The 21,081-nt window shown below is 41.0% G+C and overlaps 1 protein-coding gene across 4 annotated transcripts in view; it reads left to right on the forward strand.

Annotated features, from left to right (window-relative positions):
• Positions 1–20,796, forward strand: part of TANC1 (tetratricopeptide repeat, ankyrin repeat and coiled-coil containing 1) — a 216,512-nt gene extending 195,716 nt beyond the window's left edge. For 3 of the 4 annotated variants that reach the window (XM_084642572.1, XM_084642575.1, XM_084642573.1), the window contains 7 exons: positions 285–408; positions 711–886; positions 10,430–10,562; positions 13,573–13,664; positions 15,752–15,898; positions 16,698–16,798; positions 18,068–20,796. In XM_084642572.1, the coding sequence (XP_084498698.1) occupies positions 285–408; positions 711–886; positions 10,430–10,562; positions 13,573–13,664; positions 15,752–15,898; positions 16,698–16,798; positions 18,068–19,502 (2,208 nt within the window). In that variant the 3' untranslated portion in view covers positions 19,503–20,796. The remainder of the gene's footprint in view (positions 1–284; positions 409–710; positions 887–10,429; positions 10,563–13,572; positions 13,665–15,751; positions 15,899–16,697; positions 16,799–18,067) is intronic. The other variant, XM_084642574.1, reaches the window with a different exon arrangement.
• The last annotated feature ends 285 nt before the right edge of the window (positions 20,797–21,081 follow it).

Here is a 21,081-nt window from a genome sequence, read left to right on the forward strand (position 1 = left end):
CTGGGAGCAGAGGCAGCATAGGAGCTATTATGCTGGTGCTGTACTAATGGAAGATCAACCTATTATGGGGGGATTCTCCCCTGGCCTGCTACACTTGGTGGTGTGTTGCAACATGGCACAAACTGGCCCTAGCAGAGTGGAAAATACTAGACTTAGAACTGCAAACTTTTGGAGTTCTAAATTCATCATGAATTATCAGACAGAATATAAATAACACATTATACATCCCATTAGTGCATTTCTAAAAATTAAACTGCTTATCTAAGTTTAAATTGTGTTTTCAGATTGCTAAACTTCTGTTAGAGCACGGATCTGATGTGAATTTAAGTGACAAGCAAGGCAGGACACCACTTATGGTGGCTTCTAGCGAAGGACACTTGAGCACTGTGGAGTTTCTACTTTCCAAAGGTAAAATCAATAATTGTACAATTGCATGAGGGATTTTTCTGTCTACTTAATTACAGGTACACAAGTTAGATAATTTTTCAGCATCAAGTACTTTGATTGTTTTCAATCATATCTTCTTTGCAAACGGTATGCCGGACTATACAATAAGGTTTATTTTATTGTAGCTTTTGATGGAGATTAGAGGATGTGAAAGGGTTTTATTATTACTCATATTTTGAAGTTCACATCAAATTTTGGTTTTAATTTTAAAAGTTAAACATGGAACTTTAATTTTTAAAAAAACCATTTGCATTTTATTTCAGGTGCAGCCATTTCATCCCTGGATAAAGAGGGGCTGACAGCACTCAGTTGGGCCTGCCTAAAGGGCCATAGGGGAGTGGTTCAATATTTGGTTGAAAAAGGTGCAACAATAGATCAGATGGACAAGAATGGACGAACACCCTTGGATCTGGCAGCTTTTTATGGAGATTCTGATATTGTAAGTAAGGTTAATTTGTAGAAAATCCTCTAAGCCCACTTTAAACTTTCACAGTCTGAATTGGAATCTGTCAATCAAAATGTAAATGGAAGAAGTGTAGGCAAATAGTTAAGAAGGAAGTTAAGCCTCTTTACTTACGTCATTTAGACCTGGACACCAGTGCAGGTGTTTATGCAGAAAAAACATTTTCCAACAGATTTTTAGTACCTAGATAATTGTACTAGAAATCCAGTGTTCTTCAAGTAGTGTCCCTATAGATGCTTCAGGTGCATATACGCTTCATGAGATATTCTGTTATAGCCCTCTTCGTGCCACACATCAAGGCTACATAAGGATGCATGGGTGAATCGTCCTCAGTTCCTTCTCAGCTGACTCAGCCTGAGATGAAGTCTTAGCATGTCCGCCTTGAGCATGTGTCAGCTATCTTATATACAGTTCATACTGGGGGTTTGTTTAGTATTAGTTATAATTAGAGATTATATATAATTATTAGTTATAATTAGAGATTATAATTTTCTCTCTCTCCCTAAGGGAGCCTTATTCTCCTGACAGGGCTCCCTCTCCTGATGAGAGACTGTATCTGTTAGCGACAGCCACTCTGTGTCCATTGCTTGGGGAAGTCCCATGTCTCCCGGAAGTGCAACTTTTGCCTGGCCCTAAAATCCAGGGCAAGGAAGAACAGGGAGATTAAGCTGAGACTGCTAATGGTAGAATGCTCCCTTTGACCAACTTCTGAGGGTACATCTACACTTAAAATGCTACAGCTGCAGCTGTGCTGCTGTAGCACTTCAGTATAGACACTCACTAGTTATGGAGGGGCTCACCTGTTGCTGTCTTTAATCCACCTCATCGAGAAGCATTAGGTAGGTTGATGGAAGAGTTCTTCTGCTGATCTGGCACTGTCTGTACTAGGAGTTAGGTCAGCATAGCTACGTCTGTCAGGGTATGTTTTTTTCACATCCCTGAGAGATGTAGCTGTGTTAATGTAAGTTTTCAGCATAGACAATCCCTGAGTCAGGTCAGGAAACCCAACCCCACCTGTGCCTCTGTCTTCGGACAGATCCAGTGCCCTTTAGACCTTGGTTGCAGGCTTCCCCTAAGAAAGGAGGCTTTTGGAGACTTCAGGGAAGGTTCCAGAAAGAGGACTCTTACCTCAAGGAGGTTTGTTCCTGGACAAACCCCACCACCCCCAGCACCTGTTGAGCCCCTGGGCTGGCCCCGCCCTGCTCAGCACTCCTGGCCTAAGTTTTAGTTAGGAGTATATAGTAGTATATAGGACAGGTCACAGGCTGTGAATTTTTGTTTACTGCCTGTGACCTGTCCATGACTTTTACTAAAAATACGCATGACTAAAATGTAGCCTTAATCATAAGCACTCTGGACTATCACCATCTGGCGTAGCCCCGCTGTCAGTACCTATCCATTCAGCATACTTGGTACTGAGCAAGCCCGGGCGCCACACACATCAGCACCTGCACTGGTACTGCCCCAATCAGCTTTACAGTCTGCTTCGGCTACTGCGTCAATACCGATCCCTTACTTGGTACTACGAGAATTCTGATAGGCTAAGGACCTGTCTGTAACTGACTAAATGAAGTCCCTGCTCCTCATGGGTACTGAGTATCTCTTGGTTCTGACACCCCGATCTCCAGATCACCATTGTCCTCTGGTACTCAAGGACTCTCAACCTTTTCTTTGTGTGCTCCCCCATTGGAGGAGATTGACGAGGATGAAGAAGACTTCCAGTCAGTCTCTTCTATTTCTGTGTAAGGTTCTCCAACATAGCCTTATAGGAACCCATTCTTTGACGGTCATAAGGAAGATCATCATGCTTGGCAATGAGGATGGTGGAACCAACCCTGCATACCACCTGCACTTCCATATGTCCCCACTCCCCATGACTACATTGAGATCCCGGGCTGCTTATTGGCAGCAATTCACAACAGGTGCTGTCTCATAGGAAGCGAGAACTGTACAGTCCTCTCCTCTCCAAAAAACCCCTCTCCCCAACAGGAGGAGACATCTGAGGAGCAGCAGGCCACTTCTCAAACACCTATTTCATCCTTGTTTCTAGATGAGGTGGTTATGCCCCCACCACCTTCCATGGCCGACAATTTCCATAAGTTTCAGGACCTTCTAAAGAGAGTAGCTGACACACTTCAGATTCCATTCATAGCACAAGCTGCTGGATATCCTACGATCACCAATACCCTCCAGGGTGGTGTTACCCATTAAAAAGGTGCTCCTGGATCCCACTAAGACTGTGTGGCAGACACCTGCTACCGTTCTGCCAACATGTAAACAGGCAGGTAAGAAATATTATGTTCCCTTATGTTCTCCCACTTCCCCTCCCCTCCCCCCAAACTCCCTTGTGGTGGATGTGATAAATAAGCATGGTAAGTAACACTTCTGGAAAGTCTGCTTCATATGACAAGGACCAAAAGAGACTGGGCCTTTTTGGATAGAAGTTCTACTCATCCGCAACCCTGCAATTTAAGATTATGAACAAAAAGGCAATCATGGCCAAATATAATTTTACAAACTATAATAGATTTACAGCCTTTATTGAACATCTGCTGCAGAAACATAAGGAACACTTCCAATCCATCATTTCACGGGGCCAGAACCTCTCTTCAAACATCCTTGAATGCTGTGGGCACTACTGTCAGGAACATCTTCATGGCAGTTGTTATGCATAGGGCATTTTGGCTCCAACTCTTGGGGATTCTGAGAGAAATTCAGAAAACTGTTGAGGACCTCCCCTTCAACGGTCATAAGCTTTTTTCCAGAGACCAGGTATGAGTCCTTGCACATACTAAAGGACTCTAGGGCTACTTTACGATCGCTGGTCATGTACAAATAAGAAAAGATTTACTAGGTTACAAACTGCCCAGAGATAGTGTCCTGCTCAGTTCTCTGGATTCCGTAGATCCCCTGAACATCCCAGAAAAAGACTTAATTCCACAGAGAGAGTGCCATTCACCTGCACTACATGAGCACTCAGTCATCTTCAAAGCAATAGTTCTGACGGGTCAGTCAAGAGATTGAATCCTCGCATGCCTCTGGTTTTACAGCTTCATCCATTTGCCCACCTTTCGCCCCCCCCCTTTTAGAGACCTTCTTTCCCATTTCCAACATGCTGGAAGGTGGATCACTACGGACAAGTAGGTCATAGAGGTCATAACATTGGACTATGCCGTCCATTTTATGACCTTCCCTCCCTTCTTCCCTCCCCATTTCCCCATCCCTTTTTACAGACCCTGCTCACTGGTTTTATTGGGACAAGAAATGAACTCTGTCCTTCAGTACGGAGCAGTAGAGCCAGTTCCACCTCCTCACAAGGACAGAGGGTTTTACTCAAAGTATTTTCTTGTGTCAAAGAAGGATGGAGGATTGAGACTGATCTTGAATCTAAGACTTTTGAACAAATTTGTAAAGTGTCAGAAGTTCAGAATGGTGACTGACAATTATAATTCCTTCACTAGAGGAAGGGGATTGGTTTTTAGCCCTCGATCAACAAGATACCTATTTCCATATAACGATACTTCCATCACACAGGAAATACCTATGTGTCACTATAGTCTGGGATCATTTCCAGTACGGAGTTCTTTCCTTCAGCCCCAAAGATGTTCTCAAAAGTCCTGGCGGCAGTGGCTACTTACCTCAGATGAGAAGCAATCCTAGTCATCTTGTACCTCAACAAATGATTACTCAAAGGTTGTTCCTACAAAGCAGTGCTGTCTTCCATCCAGACATCGCTTGTTCTTTTCCAGGAATTGTGTCTCCAATTGAATGTAAAACAACCATGTTAATCCCTGTACAGAAGATACAGTTATAGGAGCATCCTTGGACTCATTGACAGCCAGGACGTACCTTCCCAAAGAAAGATTCATAAGCCCCTCTGATAGGCACAGTTCTGGGAGCCCTCAATGCATGATAAGGAGCTGTCTGTAGTTCTTGTGACACATGGTAGTTTGCACCTCCATGACTGATCGATCAAGTCTATGTGTCTGCTTCCAGAGTTGTCTTAGAATGACTTGTTTTCCATCCAGAGACACCCTACAGGCATGTGACAGTACCTTTTCAAGTGAGCAACTCCTTGGACTGGTAGAAAGATCAACTCAACATCTGTGCAGTCATTCCCTTCTGTCACCCAGCTCCATCAGTAACTATGACAATAGATGCACTGTTGTGATGGGAAGCGCACCTCGATGCTCTGATGACTCAAGGCAGATGGACGTCTAAGGAAACCAGTCTCCACATCATTCTGTTGGAACTCAGGGCAGTCAGGAATGCTTGCTTTCATTTCCTATCTCTCATTGGGGCAAATCAATCACGGGCATGATGGGCACATGTCCTGCATGTATATCAACAAACAGGGAGGAGCAAGATCCCCAACCATGAAACTATAGCACTGGTGTATAGCCCATCAGATCCAAATTTCAGCTCTCTACCTCCCATGTAGTCAAAACACCACAGCCAATATTCTCAGTAGATGCTTCTCCCGGGACTAAGAGTGGGAGCTACACTCTCAAATTCTTCACAGCTATTCTGAAGATGGGGACTTCCAGACATGGATCTCTTTGCCATCTCCAGGAACAAGAAGGTCTATTCCGTTCTATTCTGCTCAAGCTGGGGAGTAGGCCACCACTCTGTGGGAGACTCCTTTCTTCTATCTAACTGGGGAACTAGAGGGGTGTGTGTGTGTGTGTGTGTGTATGTGTGTGTGGGCTGCAGCACCGCCACATTTTATGCAGGACCTCGCTGCTGGCCCCCACACCTAGGGATCTCTGTTGCCGGAGTCCCGGCTGCTGGCCCCCCAGGGCAGCAGCGGAGTCCTGGGCTCTGGCTAGCAGTGAAGTTTAATCATTAACCAAAACTGATAAGTCTAATGCTTATTGGTTAAACTTTTACATCCCTACTTGTTATGATGCAACCGTTGTTCATCCCCCACAAAGGGTGAGAGCACGTTCTGCCAGATCACCAGCAACATCCACAGCATTAGTCAAGAATGTGCCAGTATCTGAGTTATGTAGGGCTATTATGAGGGCTTCAGTACATACATTTTCTAAACTTGGTACTACAGTACCGCCTTCAATTCTAGACTCTGTTCTGAAGCTCCCTCTGCTTGTAAGCAACCTGAAGTGGAGCACCCATAGGGACACTACTTGAAGAAGAAGAGGTTACTCACCGTGTGTAGTAACTGTGGTTCTTCCAGATGTGTATCCCTGCGGGTGCTCCACTACCCACCCTCCTTCCCTTCTGCTTCAGACAGTTCTCTATGGGATGTCCAGGTGGAGAAGCAACTGAGGACGGTTTACCCATATATTCCTATATAGCCTCGGTGTGTGGCACGATGAAGCATAGGGCACATGCTTGGGCCAAATGGACAGTATTAGCAGAAAATATCTGAACAAGATTCAAGAGATGCATGCGTAGCTGAAGTGGAGCACCCGTAGGGACACGCATCTTGAAGAACTGCAGTTACTGCACAAAGTGAGTAACCTCTTCTGTTGCCCTTGTGTTTTACAGTATGTTGTAATATTTCATAACGGCTATCTTAAATCTCCGTAAGAAAAACACCTAGTTTGTACATCCGATCTACTGGAATTAAAAGAAAAAGAAAGGAAACAAAACAAAAAAGTCTGCTAGACCATGGAAAATATCCTTTCTCTTTGTCTCTCTGTAACTCTTTTTAAAATAGCCTGCCGATGCCCAGGTTGGGTAACAACGTTGAGCAAAGACCCTGAATGAAAGGGATATATAAAGAAAATAATGGTGCATGAAGGCTGAAATTGAGTGGTTCATTTCTGTATCATATAGAGCACTTTCTCTAATCCTCGTGTAGGTATCCTGCATTCTTGATGTGCTAGTATTTATGATTATGATGATAGTACCACGTAGCGTTCATTACGCTTTTTTTCTGTAAGTCTCACAACACTCTATAAAGGTGGATAAACATTACTATCCAGTCTTTATAAGTGCAGAAAACTAACGTGTTGTGGTAAATTTGCTGCATGAACTAAGGCAAATCAGACACTTCAGTACTGGGATTACAGCTGAGGTCTCCACTTCCAGTCCTGTACCCTATCCACTGCACTCCACTCCTTCCTTAGTTTATAATATAAGTATTACAGTGGGGCAGTGATTAATTTGAATCTGAAATAAGAGATGTCTCTAACTGAGACAGCCAATATATGGTAACTTCAGAGTCCATGATTTAAACTTTTCAAATTTGCAAGCACGAGGTGAGGCTCTCAGCAATAAAACATAATTAAGCCAAAATGGCAGAAGTTACGCTTCTAGGAGTTAACTGGTATGGACAGGTAATGTTCTTCTTACCTGCCACGAGATGATTCACTTCAGGTTTGAAGATAATGTCAGAACACTTCTGGGAAGGACATGCACTATACCAAATCCAGCAATTAAACCTAGAGTCTGAGCTTTCAATCTCTTACTCATATGGAGGTAGCCTTTACTCAGTTTAGGGCATGTCTACCCATGCAGTTGCTTCAGAATAGCTATTTAGGAAGAGTCAAACCTCTAAAGGTCCACATGTGGAGTTACTCAGAAATAGCTATTGTGCTTTAAATTCACACCCCACCTTAATCTGAATTAATTTACACAAGCCCATAGTTGATTTTGAATGAGTGATTGTTAATGGATTTTGGAAGGCACTACGCTCAGCCTCCTCATGAGTGTATTTCTAACAGGCAGAAGGAATCCTCAGGCCTCCCAGAAGGATTCTGGGTGTACCCCTCTGTTCAGTCGGGCACCTTTTTGGAAGTACTGTCGTTGACATACTATATTAGACACTGTGTAATAAAAAACATTGGTATTTCAGGATTTGCACATATACTTCTCAGTGAATAGTGGCTTATTAAATGACATTAACAAAAATTAAATATGAAGTAAATATTTCCAACCAGCACATGTTGTGTGGGAACGTAGCTGTTAGATTGTTTAAAAATAAATCTCTTTTTTCCTCTAACTGGTGTGTCTCTTGCATGTTAAAGTTCCAGTATTGCTACTTTTTTTTTTTACTAACTATATATTTTTGGAGGGTAGGGGTGTTGAGTGTACTGAGTCTATTGTGATACAGCATGTCCAGAAGGCAGCAGGAGAGTGATATAGGAGGGACATGTAAGCCCCAGGATGCGGAGAAGCCTTATTCCCTTTAGAGGGAAGAAAGTTGCTATAGATTAATTAAAAGCACCTGAAGCCAATTAGAGCACCTGAAGCCAGTCACCTGATAAAACCCCCCTACTTCAAGCAGCCAGGACAAGGAGTTGGAGTAGAGTGGTTTGGTGTTGGAGCAGAGAGCAGTTTGAAGGAGTTGGAGCAGAGGAGAGTTTGGAGAAGTGCTGTGGCTGGCTAGAAGACAAAGACCCTAAGTAAAGAGACACCCAGCTTGTGCAGAGAGAAGGCAGGAAGACCCACAAGCTGAAGAGCAGGAGAGGGAAGTAGTCCAGGGGAAGGAAGTACTAATTCAAGTGGTTTGCCACTATCCCTAGGGCCCCTGGGCTGGGACCTGGAGTAGAGGGTGGGCCCGGGTCCCTCCCTCTCCACTACCCTTCTCTGGGTTACTAGTGGGACAGTAGATACCCTAGTTCAGGGGTGGGAAACTGCGCCCTGAAACCCCCTCCCCCCCCAAAAAAAAGAGGAAGCGCAGGACCCATCATAATCATGCCAGCAATTTGCCACAGTATATTCATGAAAAACACTTAGTCCATATGTGCTGAAAACAGCGTGATGAAGCTCAGAAACACATAATTTACTTGGAACAGTTTTCCTGCTTAAATGACTTCAGAATCCTCGGAATTTCCAGTAGTAGGAAAGCAGTAGTAGCAGCACTCTGTCAGGAGGAGGACATTGACCAGAGTTTCCATTGCCGGCTTCTACACGCACCGCACCTCACCTCAGATCCAGAATTCCCATCCAAAAGCAACAAGAGGAAGAGAGAACTAGTCTTTAGACTCCCCAGTTTGGATGGTGACATTACATCTTGTGTGTGACTTAACATCTCCTGTGCTACCCAAGGTCCTTACTGTTATCTCTGGGACAAGATTGGTCACCAGCTGGAGCAGCTCAAACTGCCAGTTAGTCTAGCAGACAGCTGCATCAGGAGTTACCATCTTCTTTCACCTTGTATGTCCGGGCAGCTTGGTCTGTGGGCCAAGGTGGCAGCCAACAGCATAGACAGTTGGAGGTAGTGGTAGTGGAACAGCTTATCCAGCAAACCAGCAGCACCAGGACCTGGGAGCTGTGAGTGGCAAGGGTACTGAATGCCTCCCTTCAGGTTAAACCACTATCAGCCATACATAAGAAAGCAATTGTTAGGCTCCTTATTCAAGGAACTATATCGCTGGCCATTAACCACTTGGCTATTACTGTCATTTCTTGTACTTCCCACTTTAAGAATGGTTATTGAGAAGTTAATGATGGGTCAATTCCAGCTACTCTTGGGTACCAGAAGTTTCTGATGCATTTATTTTGTTCAGCATTTGACATTTTTTTTTACTCTTTTACATTTCTGTTCTTACCACTTCATGTTTTAGTTTATGTCTACACTGCATTTTAAAACTTGTGGTCCCAAGTCTCAGAGCTCAGATCGAGCATTACGGAACCAAAAACAGCAGTGTAGATGTTTGAGTTCAGGCTGCAGCTTGAGTTCTGAAACTCTCTCTCCTCCTGGGACTTCAGCCCCAGCTCCAGCTGCTATGTATACATAGCTGTTTATTTTAAGCCTGAGTTTGTAGACTCTGAGACTTCCTAATGTGGGCTTTAAAATGCAGTGTAGACATACCCTTAATTTGTTAACTGCAGCATCAAACTGCTCCAGAGACAAGTGGTATAGAAATTAATAAATATTACTGCTTTAGTTTTCTTCACTTAGTCCAAAAAGCCAATGTCTGTTATCACAAAAAATTGAAGCATATAATTAAACTTGGGCATTTTAAATAATCCATGTCTAAGTGAATGTTACTTAAAAACAGCCTGTACATTCTTCTTTATTGTATTTGTATGCCATTCTTCCCCAAACACATCAGAACAAATTCTGGTACTATAGTTTCACACTTGTCATTTTAATGTCACAACATACTGTGACATGCTATCAAAACCTTTGTTAATTATCCTGAAGCCCATATGGTCTGTGCAGGGCTTCTCTATATTTTCATCCCAGTTTTATAATCTTGGACACTAGCAGCCATACCAGTATTTTGAAGCTCATGATGTGAACAAATGGGAGAGTGATCATGCACTGTTGGCCTTATGGTGTCTTGTATATATTTTCTACCGACATGAAGACAGGAAAAGATTATTATTCATTACTGAAGTTAATGCAGTAAAGTTAGAAATGTGGCTATTGCCTTTTCCTCCCTTCCCTTCTGGGGTCAAAAGACAAAAGAGAATTGAACTTATTTTAGATACTAACTTTATTTAATGGGGACTCCCAAGTAGGATTAAGAAGTGGCTTCACTATCCTGCCTCCCATGCTGAAAGTTTTTAAAGGTTTTAATCCAGTCTCCTTCCTTTTCCCAGGTGCATTATTTAGTAGAGAAGGGTGCAGTGATTGAACACGTAGACTACAGTGGAATGCGTCCATTGGACAGAGCAATTGGATGTCGAAATACGTCGGTAGTGGTCACACTACTTAGAAAAGGTGCCAAATTAGGTTAGTAAGCCCATCCTATATCGTCAAAGCACAATTTTTGTGTGTGTTGTTTTTGTTTAGAAGGGAAATAATTGAATGTCTGCTATAGTGCAATAATTGTCATTTTTCTAAAACAGAGTTTTAGAGAGTCTGTCACATTCCTTTTGAATGGAAGTCTATAAAACATTATATACAAAAATTTGTACTACTTTAAAAAAAACTCTGTTTAAGTTGCCAAATCAAGGACTACAAAGTTAGAAAATGCCAGTTTTATGGTTACCCATGCAACTGTAATTGTGTCTCCTTGTGCATTGAATGCTGAACATAGTGAACATTTAATTTAACAGACTGAATCAAAATGCTTACGCACAAGGGCAGGGGCTGACTTACTGTTACGTGGGCAACCCTAATTCTGGTATTTCCAAATTTTTGAGTGCATGACTTTGCAACCTTAAGAATATTCATTTAATGTAGATTTTGTATGGAACTTTCTAGAGTTTTTTAAAAGGAGAAAGGTAAACAAAAATTCTATGGTATCCTATGTAACAACCCCCATTATCATCAGAGTTCAAACTCTGAACCCTCAACACTGCAAGCCAAATTGCTGCCGTTTGAACTTCAGGATCTAAATATTTTAGTGTGTAGATGCTCTCCTCCTTTCCTCCTTACCTCCTTTATCTCTTTCCCCTGGAATTGAAGGGAGCTCTGTCCCCATGTGGTTCCCCTTGAGACGAGCTGTGAAGGAGAATGAGCCACTTGGGCTAGGTGCGAGGTCCGGGTGCAGTGGGGAGGAGGCCGGGACTGGTTTGCTCTCTCCTTCTGCCACATGTTGCTGCCACAGGGGCATGAGCTACAAACTAGTTCCCACTAACTACATGTGCTCTGACAGCTCATGGGAATTCCCAGTGCAGTGTGTGTAACTGGTGATGCTGATTTGACAGCAGCATTGCCAATCCAGACTTAGAATTTTTATATTCAGTTGTTATTTTAGTGTGCTGAATTTTTCTCAGGAATGCAAACATGAGAAGGAAATGGTGATTTTTTTTAACAGTTTATATCTCAGCAAAAGCTGAATGGAATTTTATGGGAAAAATAAAAAGGCATTTATGTAGTCTGAGGGCATTCCTGCTACCAAAATAATGCTGCAAACAAGGGAGGGGTGAGAGCTTCTCAAAGAAAATGTCTCTAGAATAATTTGTAATGCAAGCTATTAGGCAACCTAAATATAGGGGCTGTTATTAGAGCTGGCCTAAAAAGGGAATTTTCTGCCCCAGGGAAAATTTCAGAGTTTTTTTAGGTGGTGTGGAGGTGTGAAAGGTAAATATCTAAATTTTTCACTAGACAGAAATTCTCAAAAATTCTGTTTTGGGCGAACCAAAACAGATTTTTTTGGCTTACTGACTGCCCTACTGGAAGTTTGTCAATTTTACTCTCTCCCTGTAGGCAGAAAGTGAAATTGAGCCTTCCAGGCAGGCAGTTGGGGAGCTGTCATTTTGATTTTTTCCCAGCAGAAAACAGAAATTTTTGCTTGGGAAAATTTCTAATTGTGCAAAAGGGGATTTTTCATTTGGAAATCATCTTCAGCCTGCCCTACTTGCTTCTAGCTTCTCTTCATAATGTTTTGGTTCTAATAAAAGATTCCACTTTCATAAACTTTTGGGGCTTCCATTAATTTAAATAGTTGTATAATAGGTATTTAGCATATGAAAATCTTTTCCAGATGTTAACTCACTGCATAGCTCAAGAGCTAGGTGATCAAAGCACTTTGGACACTTCTTTTCAGGTGATAGCCACATGTCTTAAAGCCAAAGAATCTGTACCAGGCTTGCTGGTCAGTTGCATGAAATATATGTAGTGTGTTAAGCAAGCAATCATTTGTTTGTTCCCACTTCTGTATTTCCCTTCTTAACACTTTGAACCTTGGCTGTAGCAGGAGGCTGTAAAGCCTCAAGAAAGCAAACTGGTACTAATGGTCAAGAAGGGGCTTTTTCCCTTTAATACATACAGAAGACATGATGGTATGGTAAAGATTTTATCCACATTTATTTGGAATAGGGCATACTAGTGGCTAGACATGAATTATGAAGTTATCCCAAAAGGGTACCAATAAAGCTGTTTATACCACACTGTAGGAGAATGTTCTGAAAAACGACTTTAGAACTGTTTCAGAGGTTATTTAAAATTGTATTGGTATTATTTTTAATCTTCCATCTGCGAAACCAGGTGCCTTACTCTGCAGTTAGGATTCGGAGGATAGAAATAATTTTTAGAGGTTTTTAAAGTTACAGTCTAAAATAGCTTTTCTATACACACTACTGTTCTGATTTTAAGGTTCCATATCTCACTATCTACTAGGATGGGCTAGAATCAAAAACCTTATATCTCTGTTATAGGGAGAGGTGAGATTACTGGCCTTCTAATAACATAAAGGCCCTGTTTTTAGCCCTCATGGATTAAGGCATGAAATCCAGAACTGATAATATTCAATCCTTGACTCATGAGATGTTTATCTTTTCTGAGGAGAAATTCCATGTTTGGGTTTGGTGTTAAATTACAGCTGTTTGAAAATGCTCAGAGATTTGGAAATTAACAGTTCTGGGGGCAACGGATTAGAGGGCAGAGTACAGGTGAAGTTGTCAGATGCATGAGGAATACAATTAATTAATAGCTCTAATTTATCCTGTGGTTCAACAGTTAATTATGTGGCTATTACTACTGTGTGTTTCTGTATGTGATTGCTACTGAGTCTGGGGCACCTTTAAACCACAGTGAAGGAAAGCATCCTTATTTAGGACTGCACTTAAACACATGCTTCAGTGTTTTCCTGAAGTGGGATCTAAAGCGGGGCAAACACACTTTGAACAATTAATACCAGGCTTCTGTATGTATAAACATTTGTACAATCATTCATCACTTGTGGAATATCCACTGAACTTTTTGAGTGTGAAACTATGTTGGAAACAAGCCCTTAGGTTTTTTCTAGTAATATCAGAAATGTCCTTTGAAAAATATATAACATTTTAACTTGCAGGAAATGCAGCGTGGGCAATGGCCACTTCTAAACCTGATATTCTGATTATTCTACTGCAGAAGTTGATGGAAGAAGGAAACATAATGTACAAAGTAGGTAGATTCTTAATTTCATTGCTAACTGTGAATGTTGTAAGTGTGCTATTACTCAAAGGTAGGTAATGATTGTTAAAACACCTGCTGCTTTGTCTTTAAGAAAATATTGCTAATAAGTTATATGTAAGCCCCTTCCCTCATGTTGTGGGGCATGGGAACCAAGGAGCTTTGAGAGTAAATATCCTTCCCCTGTAAGAGAGAAATTGATTGGGAACACTCAGATCTTGGAAAAAAATGGATAAGAGGGTTTGACCTGGATTTCCTTTACTATGTATTAAGTTGTTCATTGAAATATTGGTAATATTTAGTTATTCCCTAAGATGGCAGGAAGCTAATGTGAAGATATCCTATTGAATTAGGTAAGAACAAGGTACATAAAGCATCGAGTGTATCCTTTTGTTGAGATACTTCTCTGTATGTCATTTGTTTAAATATGAATTGAGCAAACTGTAGCATGTTTGATAAATGCTTTTCTCTGGAGAGGTATTGCTTCACAAGAACTGGATTGGAAATATCTTAAATTGTGCGACATTCTTTCTGTATTTTGTTTGTGTAACACAGCTTCCATGGGTATTACATGGGCATCACTCAAAGGCCATTTTAGGCATGGGATTTGAAATCCAGTGGGTCACTCCTTGGAAGGACTGCAAACGTCTGCCCCTTTAGCTTTATTGCTACTCTGCATCTGCAAAAACCAGAAAAAAATGTGAGAGGCTCCTTATGACCTAAATTAATGTATTTCAAACCCATTTTATTTTTATATATTTTCAGGGGTTGTTATTTTAAAGGTGTAACTGATCCTAGGGGAAGGGCTGATCTTGTGTTTTTTAATTTTTGTATTTGTTTTACTGATTTGTGTTGTCTTTTGTGCACTATGGCCTAAGCCTAGTGAACTCAAATTCAAAGCTTCATTGGTATACAGTGTTCATGGCTAAGAGTTCTCTCCCTGATGCCTTCATGAGGCTGTAGTAGCATATATTTAAGGCAGTTACATTAGTCTTCCCTGCTCCTTTAATTGCTTTCCTTTATAGCCTAAATTACCAAAAGTGATGGTTTTGAGGCACCCAACTTGAGGCATCTTAAAAGAGCTTGATTTTCAGAAAGAATTGAGTGCACAGTCTCTGAAAATCAGGTCCCAATCAAGTATCTCAAGTTGGGTGCCTAAAAATTGATGTACCCACAATCACTAGTCTCTTTTGAAAACGTAGGCCTATTTTTATAAACAGACACACCATGAGAGAACTTATAAAACAAGTTTATTATTTAGTCTAACCCAAAGTACAAAGCAAAGGTTTATTAAAACAAGAAATTAACTATAAAATATTTTTTAAAAAGAAAAGTACTTCAGTTTTATAAATTAAAACCATTGCTAGCCCTTATCTAAATTCTGCTTCTGTAAGAAGTGTTAGTAGCATCTTCTCATAGACATTTGTCTAACCACATAGATGTTCTCTGAATATCTTTTGGATTCTTTTAGAATTTCCAATACTTTGAAATTTTTTGGTAGTCACTGGAGAAGGTTAGCTTCACTTTTCAATCTCTCTTAGGCAATTCAAGATGTCCCCGCTTCCCTCCCCCTGAAATTCCTTCCCTCCACCCCCACAGCAAATCACACAGTAGCAAGACATCTTCATCGTTTCACTTCCAGCTCCTAAATGAATTTGGGAGGTGTTGGAATCTACATTTGTATGTTGTTCTGGATATAGGCTGTCCTTCCTCTGAGTTTATCCTGAGATTTTACAGGTAGGCACCCCCCTAATAAAAGGTGTGGCTTAAAGGCATCATCTGGCCTTTAGAGTTTTGCTATTAAGACTGTAAGCCAATTGTTCAATTGCCCTTTGTAAAACTGTTCGACATCAAATACCAGACCAAGAAGTTGTGTTATCAACAAGACCTTACATGTCTGAAGAACTCTGCTTTGGCACCAGTTGTACATAATTTATATATACTTATTTGTAAATACAAAATTTATAAAAATAGACTCCATTTGAAGAGCATCTATTTAGCAAACATCAAATAGGAATGATTACTATTGAGGAATTTACAAATCCAACTTCTAAAGCTCTTGTGTTCTAAACCTATAGAAAGGGAAGATGAAAGAAGCAGCTCAGCGATATCAGTATGCCTTAAGGAAGTTTCCTCGGGAAGGGTTTGGAGAAGAAATGAAAGCTTTCAATGAACTAAGAGTTTCCCTGTATTTAAACCTGTCACGGTGTCGCAGAAAAACAAATGTAAGTTCTTATTGTTGATCTGTTGCTCATATACTTGGAATACTGGAAACCTCAATGAAGCTCAAACCCCATAGATGTATAAATGGCTAGTATGCTGTCCTTGCACCATGATGCTCTTGTGATTCTTGCTCTTCCTGCTGAGGTAAAGGAGAGGCAGGAAAAGCTACCATTGGGAGGATGTACAGAATACCCCTGTGGTACTAGCATGAAGTGAGGGACAAGGAGAGAGGGGAAAACCATACAGGTGGGCAGATTACCTGTTACTCTAGAAGTGATTGCTAGTGTCACGGGTCACTGCACATGTAAGTGGTGGGACCCCTTCCTTCCCAACCTCGAGTATTAGTAAACTCTTTATCCACAGTTATTTCAGCCATCATCTACTGATTTTGTGCCCTATGTTGCCACAACCAATGGGACTCTTCATGAAGTAAAAAAGTACTCAGTACTACATGGGCAAAATTGACCAGCATAGCTATTCCAGAATAACTGCCCTGCTTTTATTCTGGAATAGAGTGTTGACATGGGGGGCTATAACAGAATAGTTATTCTGGAATCGGTATGCTGGACAACTTCCCTGTGTAGACAAGCCTTAGGGATGGCAGAATAAGGTCCATCCTGATCCCTTTTTTTAACCCTCCAACTTTCCTTTTGCCAATTTAAATAGTGCTGTCTGAAGTGGCTAGTCTATGGGAGCTCTCGAGATTGTTTCTGGTAGTGTCTGCAACTAACGTGCATGTAACATTTAAAAAATATTTATATGTCACTGTATACATTGAAAATATAATTGCTATTAAATTAGGACTTTGGCATGGCAGAAGAGTTTGCTACCAAGGCACTTGATCTGAAACCCAAATCCTATGAAGCCTATTATGCTAGAGCAAGAGCCAAGAGAAACAGCAGGTACTGTCTGTGACTGTGTCTATACACACAGATCTTTGTTTCATAACATTTTTAAACAGCTAATTTTCAGGTAAATTTAAGGTGCTTTAAGTTAGATATACTTGCAAATTCTTTGTTCCCTTTTCTTCTTTTCCATTTGTGTTTGTTAATTTTGTTCGGAGTTAAGTGAATTTAATGCAAGTGAAAGGTGCTAGGTAGGCAGCATATTAAACACAGTTGTTTCTGGAATTCCTGATGACATTTGTTTAAATAATGATGGTCAGAGTGAGTAAATGTTCAGTTTTGGTATCTGCCTTTTTATAAATGACTGTAAATTAAGCTGTATTCCCTTCTATCCTAGCCTTTTCCATAGACCAAAAGCCCTCTATGGGGTTTGGCTTGATGTTGACAAGCCCACCCCCTGGACTGAGCCAGCAGTAATCCATCAGCATTCTTTGCAGGGTACCAAAACTAGCTAACTGGATGGGTCAGCAGTAAAACCCTGGAACTATAATAGGTGACAGAATGTAAGAGGACAAGAAGCTGTTGAATGAGCAGCAGTCCAAGATGTAAGGAAGAGCAGGGCAGGGAAGTAGGTGTCAGCTGTTGGTAGTACTCCTGAGGGCATTCTGCACAAAATTTTTTTAAAAATCTGTGCACAATATTTTAAAATTCTGCAGATGTTATTTGTCAAATAAATGTGGAAGCTCCAGCATGGCATTGGGGAGCACAGGCCACTGGCCGCACAAAGGTGGGAGATCACTGTGCAGGTGTGTCTCTCTTCCTCTCCCTCTTCCCCCCCGGGAGATGGCCTCAACAGTGAGGCTGCACCCAAACCTGACACAACACAAGGACTGGGACTGCCCCAGAAACAGCCCAGGGCCCTGCCCCTCCATGCCAGGTGTGGGCAGGAAGGCTCAGCAAGGCAGGATCCAAGTGTGGAGGGACTCAGTGTGGGGGTATCTGGGTGTGGGTTGAGGGGATTCAGTGAGGGGCAATTTGGTTGTGGGCGGCGGATCTGGGTGCGGGGGAGATCTGGATGCACAGGGGCTCGCTGGGGGGTTCTGAGGATTCCCTAATTTCCTACCACGACCACATCAAATAGCAGATACTGATAAAAGACAATAGATCAAAGGACTGCCTTGATGGGTAATAGAGATGACAGCCAGTACCTAATGGTGGAAGTTTAATTGCCCAAAGTTGTATTAAGTTTTTTTCTTTTAGAGGGACAAGGTGAGTGAGGGGTTCTTTTGCAATAGTTTACTTTTATTTATTTTTTCCTTCACGCAGACAGTTTCTTACAGCTCTTGCTGACCTACGTGAAGCCATAAAATTGTGCCCCAGTAATCAAGAAATCAAAAGGCTCCTAGCTAGAGTAGAAGAGGAGTGCAAACAGTTTCAGAGAACACAGCAACAAAAGCAGCAGTCTCCACAGCCAGCACAGCAGAATGAGTCTGACAATGAGGAGGTTCTTGTCCAAGGAGTGAATGATCATTTCAATCTTGAAGAGAGAAAAGAAGAATTTCCACACCATGATGACCCCTTTCCATCTTCACAGAGGCTGCAGCGTTCCCAGACAGCTTCTCCCTACAGCAGAACCCTTCAAGAAGGCCTTCAGCAGAAAGCCAGACCCATGTCCCCCCAGAAGAAAAACGGGAGTAAATATCTGAGAGAACCAGGGTTGATCATGCAACCTACAAAGCAAGCACAGATCGTGAAAACTAACCAGCATTTGAACTCCATTCAGCCTGGATCAAGAACTGGAGCTACGCTGTGTAGTGCAAAGTCACAGTCTCCTTTTCAGCATCTTCCCCCAAATGCTATGCCAGCCCGACACCCTGGAAATCTAACCAATAAAAGTCAGCATTTAGATGGGCCAAACATTTCAGCATCTGGAAGCATTCCTACAGGTTTCAGCTCTGGACTGTACCATGAAAAGTTAGCATCCAACCAGTGTCCCCATTTACAGGATGGTGAGAGTGTCTCTTCTCACTCTTTCACAAGCAAGGCCAAAACCACTGATAGGCTTACTGTCCTTGCACTTTCAGTCAGGGAGAAAGCAGCTCCAATTCAAGGAATTCAAATGAATTGCAGTGAAGCAAGGCAGCAAGGCTCTGTAACTAGTGTCATCTCTTCTGGCTCTCCATCTAGCAGCATGATCATTTCCAGCTCAACCAACAGTTTAACTTCAAGCAGCAGCTTTTCAGATAGCGTGAAAGGGTTAGGGCCAGATGTTCGAATCAAGGAAAATAAAGTTAGTCAAGTTCAGAGTGGTACGACTGAACACAGACCTCGGAATACACCATTTATGGGTATCATGGATAAGACAGCAAGGTTCCAGCAGCAGAGTAATCAAACCAATCGCACTTGGCATTGTCAGACATCTGAAGGGTTACTAACAGATGCTTTTGGTGGGTTTGTTCAATCTTCAAACTGTGAGCAATTCTCTGCCAGACAGACAGGTGGATACAGTAATCAGACTAAAACTTCCTCTCCTGCTATTGCCCTGGGAGAAAATATCCAAAATGGAATGCAGCATAAAGAACTTGAGGAGCTCAAGTGCCAAATGCCTGCCCACTGTCAAGATACCAGGACATCTAAAACTGTTCCTCATTTGTATCCAGATGCTATATCTGAACAGCAGTTTCATGTTAATAAGGAGGGTCATCTAAGTCCTGTCACTTCTGCAAAACCAAAGCGATCATTCATAGAGTCTAATGTATGAATATATCATTTTATATAATAATAAACTGGTTGTAAAACTTAGCACATAACAGCATATTGATTACTTACGTTAATCACTACTATAGGGCTGTTTCATCATAGAATATTGTTTCTCCATAACATATTGATTATCTGGCCACTTTTCTAATTATGAGTAAGTTATCCGTGTTGGCCAGTATTATTCATAGAAATATGGGATACAACCACTTTCTTAAGAAGCTATACATACCACCATGGAACAAGAATATTAACTGGAATGTCAAATGTAACTAGAAATGCATTTACATGGTTAGCTAAGATTGTGAATGCACCAAACTGGGACTTTGAAAGAAGAAAAATAATTTACTTTTCATTATATTCCATCCTTATTGTAAGACTTGTAACATTTTCCTCTTATATAGGGCTTTAATCTTGGCTTCTGATTGTATTAAAAGTCATCACTTGCATAATAATTATAACTATGCCTCCTTCTAGTAATGCTTGATTCCAACAAAGTTATGAGGGTAAATACACAGTATGTAACATCCAGATCTGTAAATGACTGTTTTCTTATAAAAAAGATATAGTATTTCATTAGTTTTCTAGAGGGATTTAATTGGGATGCATGATGTAAATTTAGGAACATTGAGTCACTTGTATATGAGTAAACTTTAAGCAGCTATGTTTTGACATGTAAATATGATATTTTTAATTACTGCAAGAAACCAAGTAAAATCCAGTAAATTACAGCAACAGATTTGCATGCATTTTTTTAAAAAGCTTCAACCATACTGGTTATTGCACTGAATATTATATTATGGCATGTTAACAGTATACCAGTAACCGCACTTTATATAGTTTACCTAAAACATCTTTGAGGTGCTACCTTAATACAGAATGATGTATTGTACATTCACAAAGAAGAGGTACAGGAATTAAATACTTTATAGAAAAAATTTTATAGGAAGCCTGATGTATTATTTTGAGACTATTAAGATGAAAATTTGAGGAAAAGGGTAGGTGTGCATTTGCTTTGTAGGATGGGGTTGAAAATTTTTTTTCCAGAGCTTGGGAGGAAAAAAGTTCTATATTTGCAAGAATGTTTTCAAAATGAATAGTTGTAATGACATTCCTCTGTGTAAGAAAGATTTGTTTTGTACAAGTTGGAATTTTCAACTTTTATTCCCATGTACAGTATGTATGCACATTGTAAAACAACCTTACACATTTTTACAAATTCCTTAGGAGTTTGCATTATTACACCCTAGCTTATTTATTGTTTACTGTTCCTTCGATATTTGTACAAGTCTTGTTCTCTTCTTCTATAGTTCTTTTTGCACTGCTACTGTATTTTTCCTTATGAAATAAAGACTATTAATATAGTGGGTTGAGAGGTGCACTCTTATTTTGTGTATTGTGGTACTGGTATAAAACCACCAACAGATGCACAGAAATTAAATTGATGTGTCTGTAGTACAGTTATAGAAAAAGGTCTGTTTCGTAACTGCATTATATGATTCTCCCCACCCTGTATTTTTCCTCTGAGGTCTGTATAGCTTCATCAGTATCTTCTGAGGGTAAATACTGATGACTGAGAACTG

Source organism: Lepidochelys olivacea (assembly GCF_965140295.1).
Source record: "Lepidochelys olivacea isolate rLepOli2 genome assembly, chromosome: 11".
NCBI lineage: Eukaryota > Metazoa > Chordata > Testudines > Cheloniidae > Lepidochelys > Lepidochelys olivacea.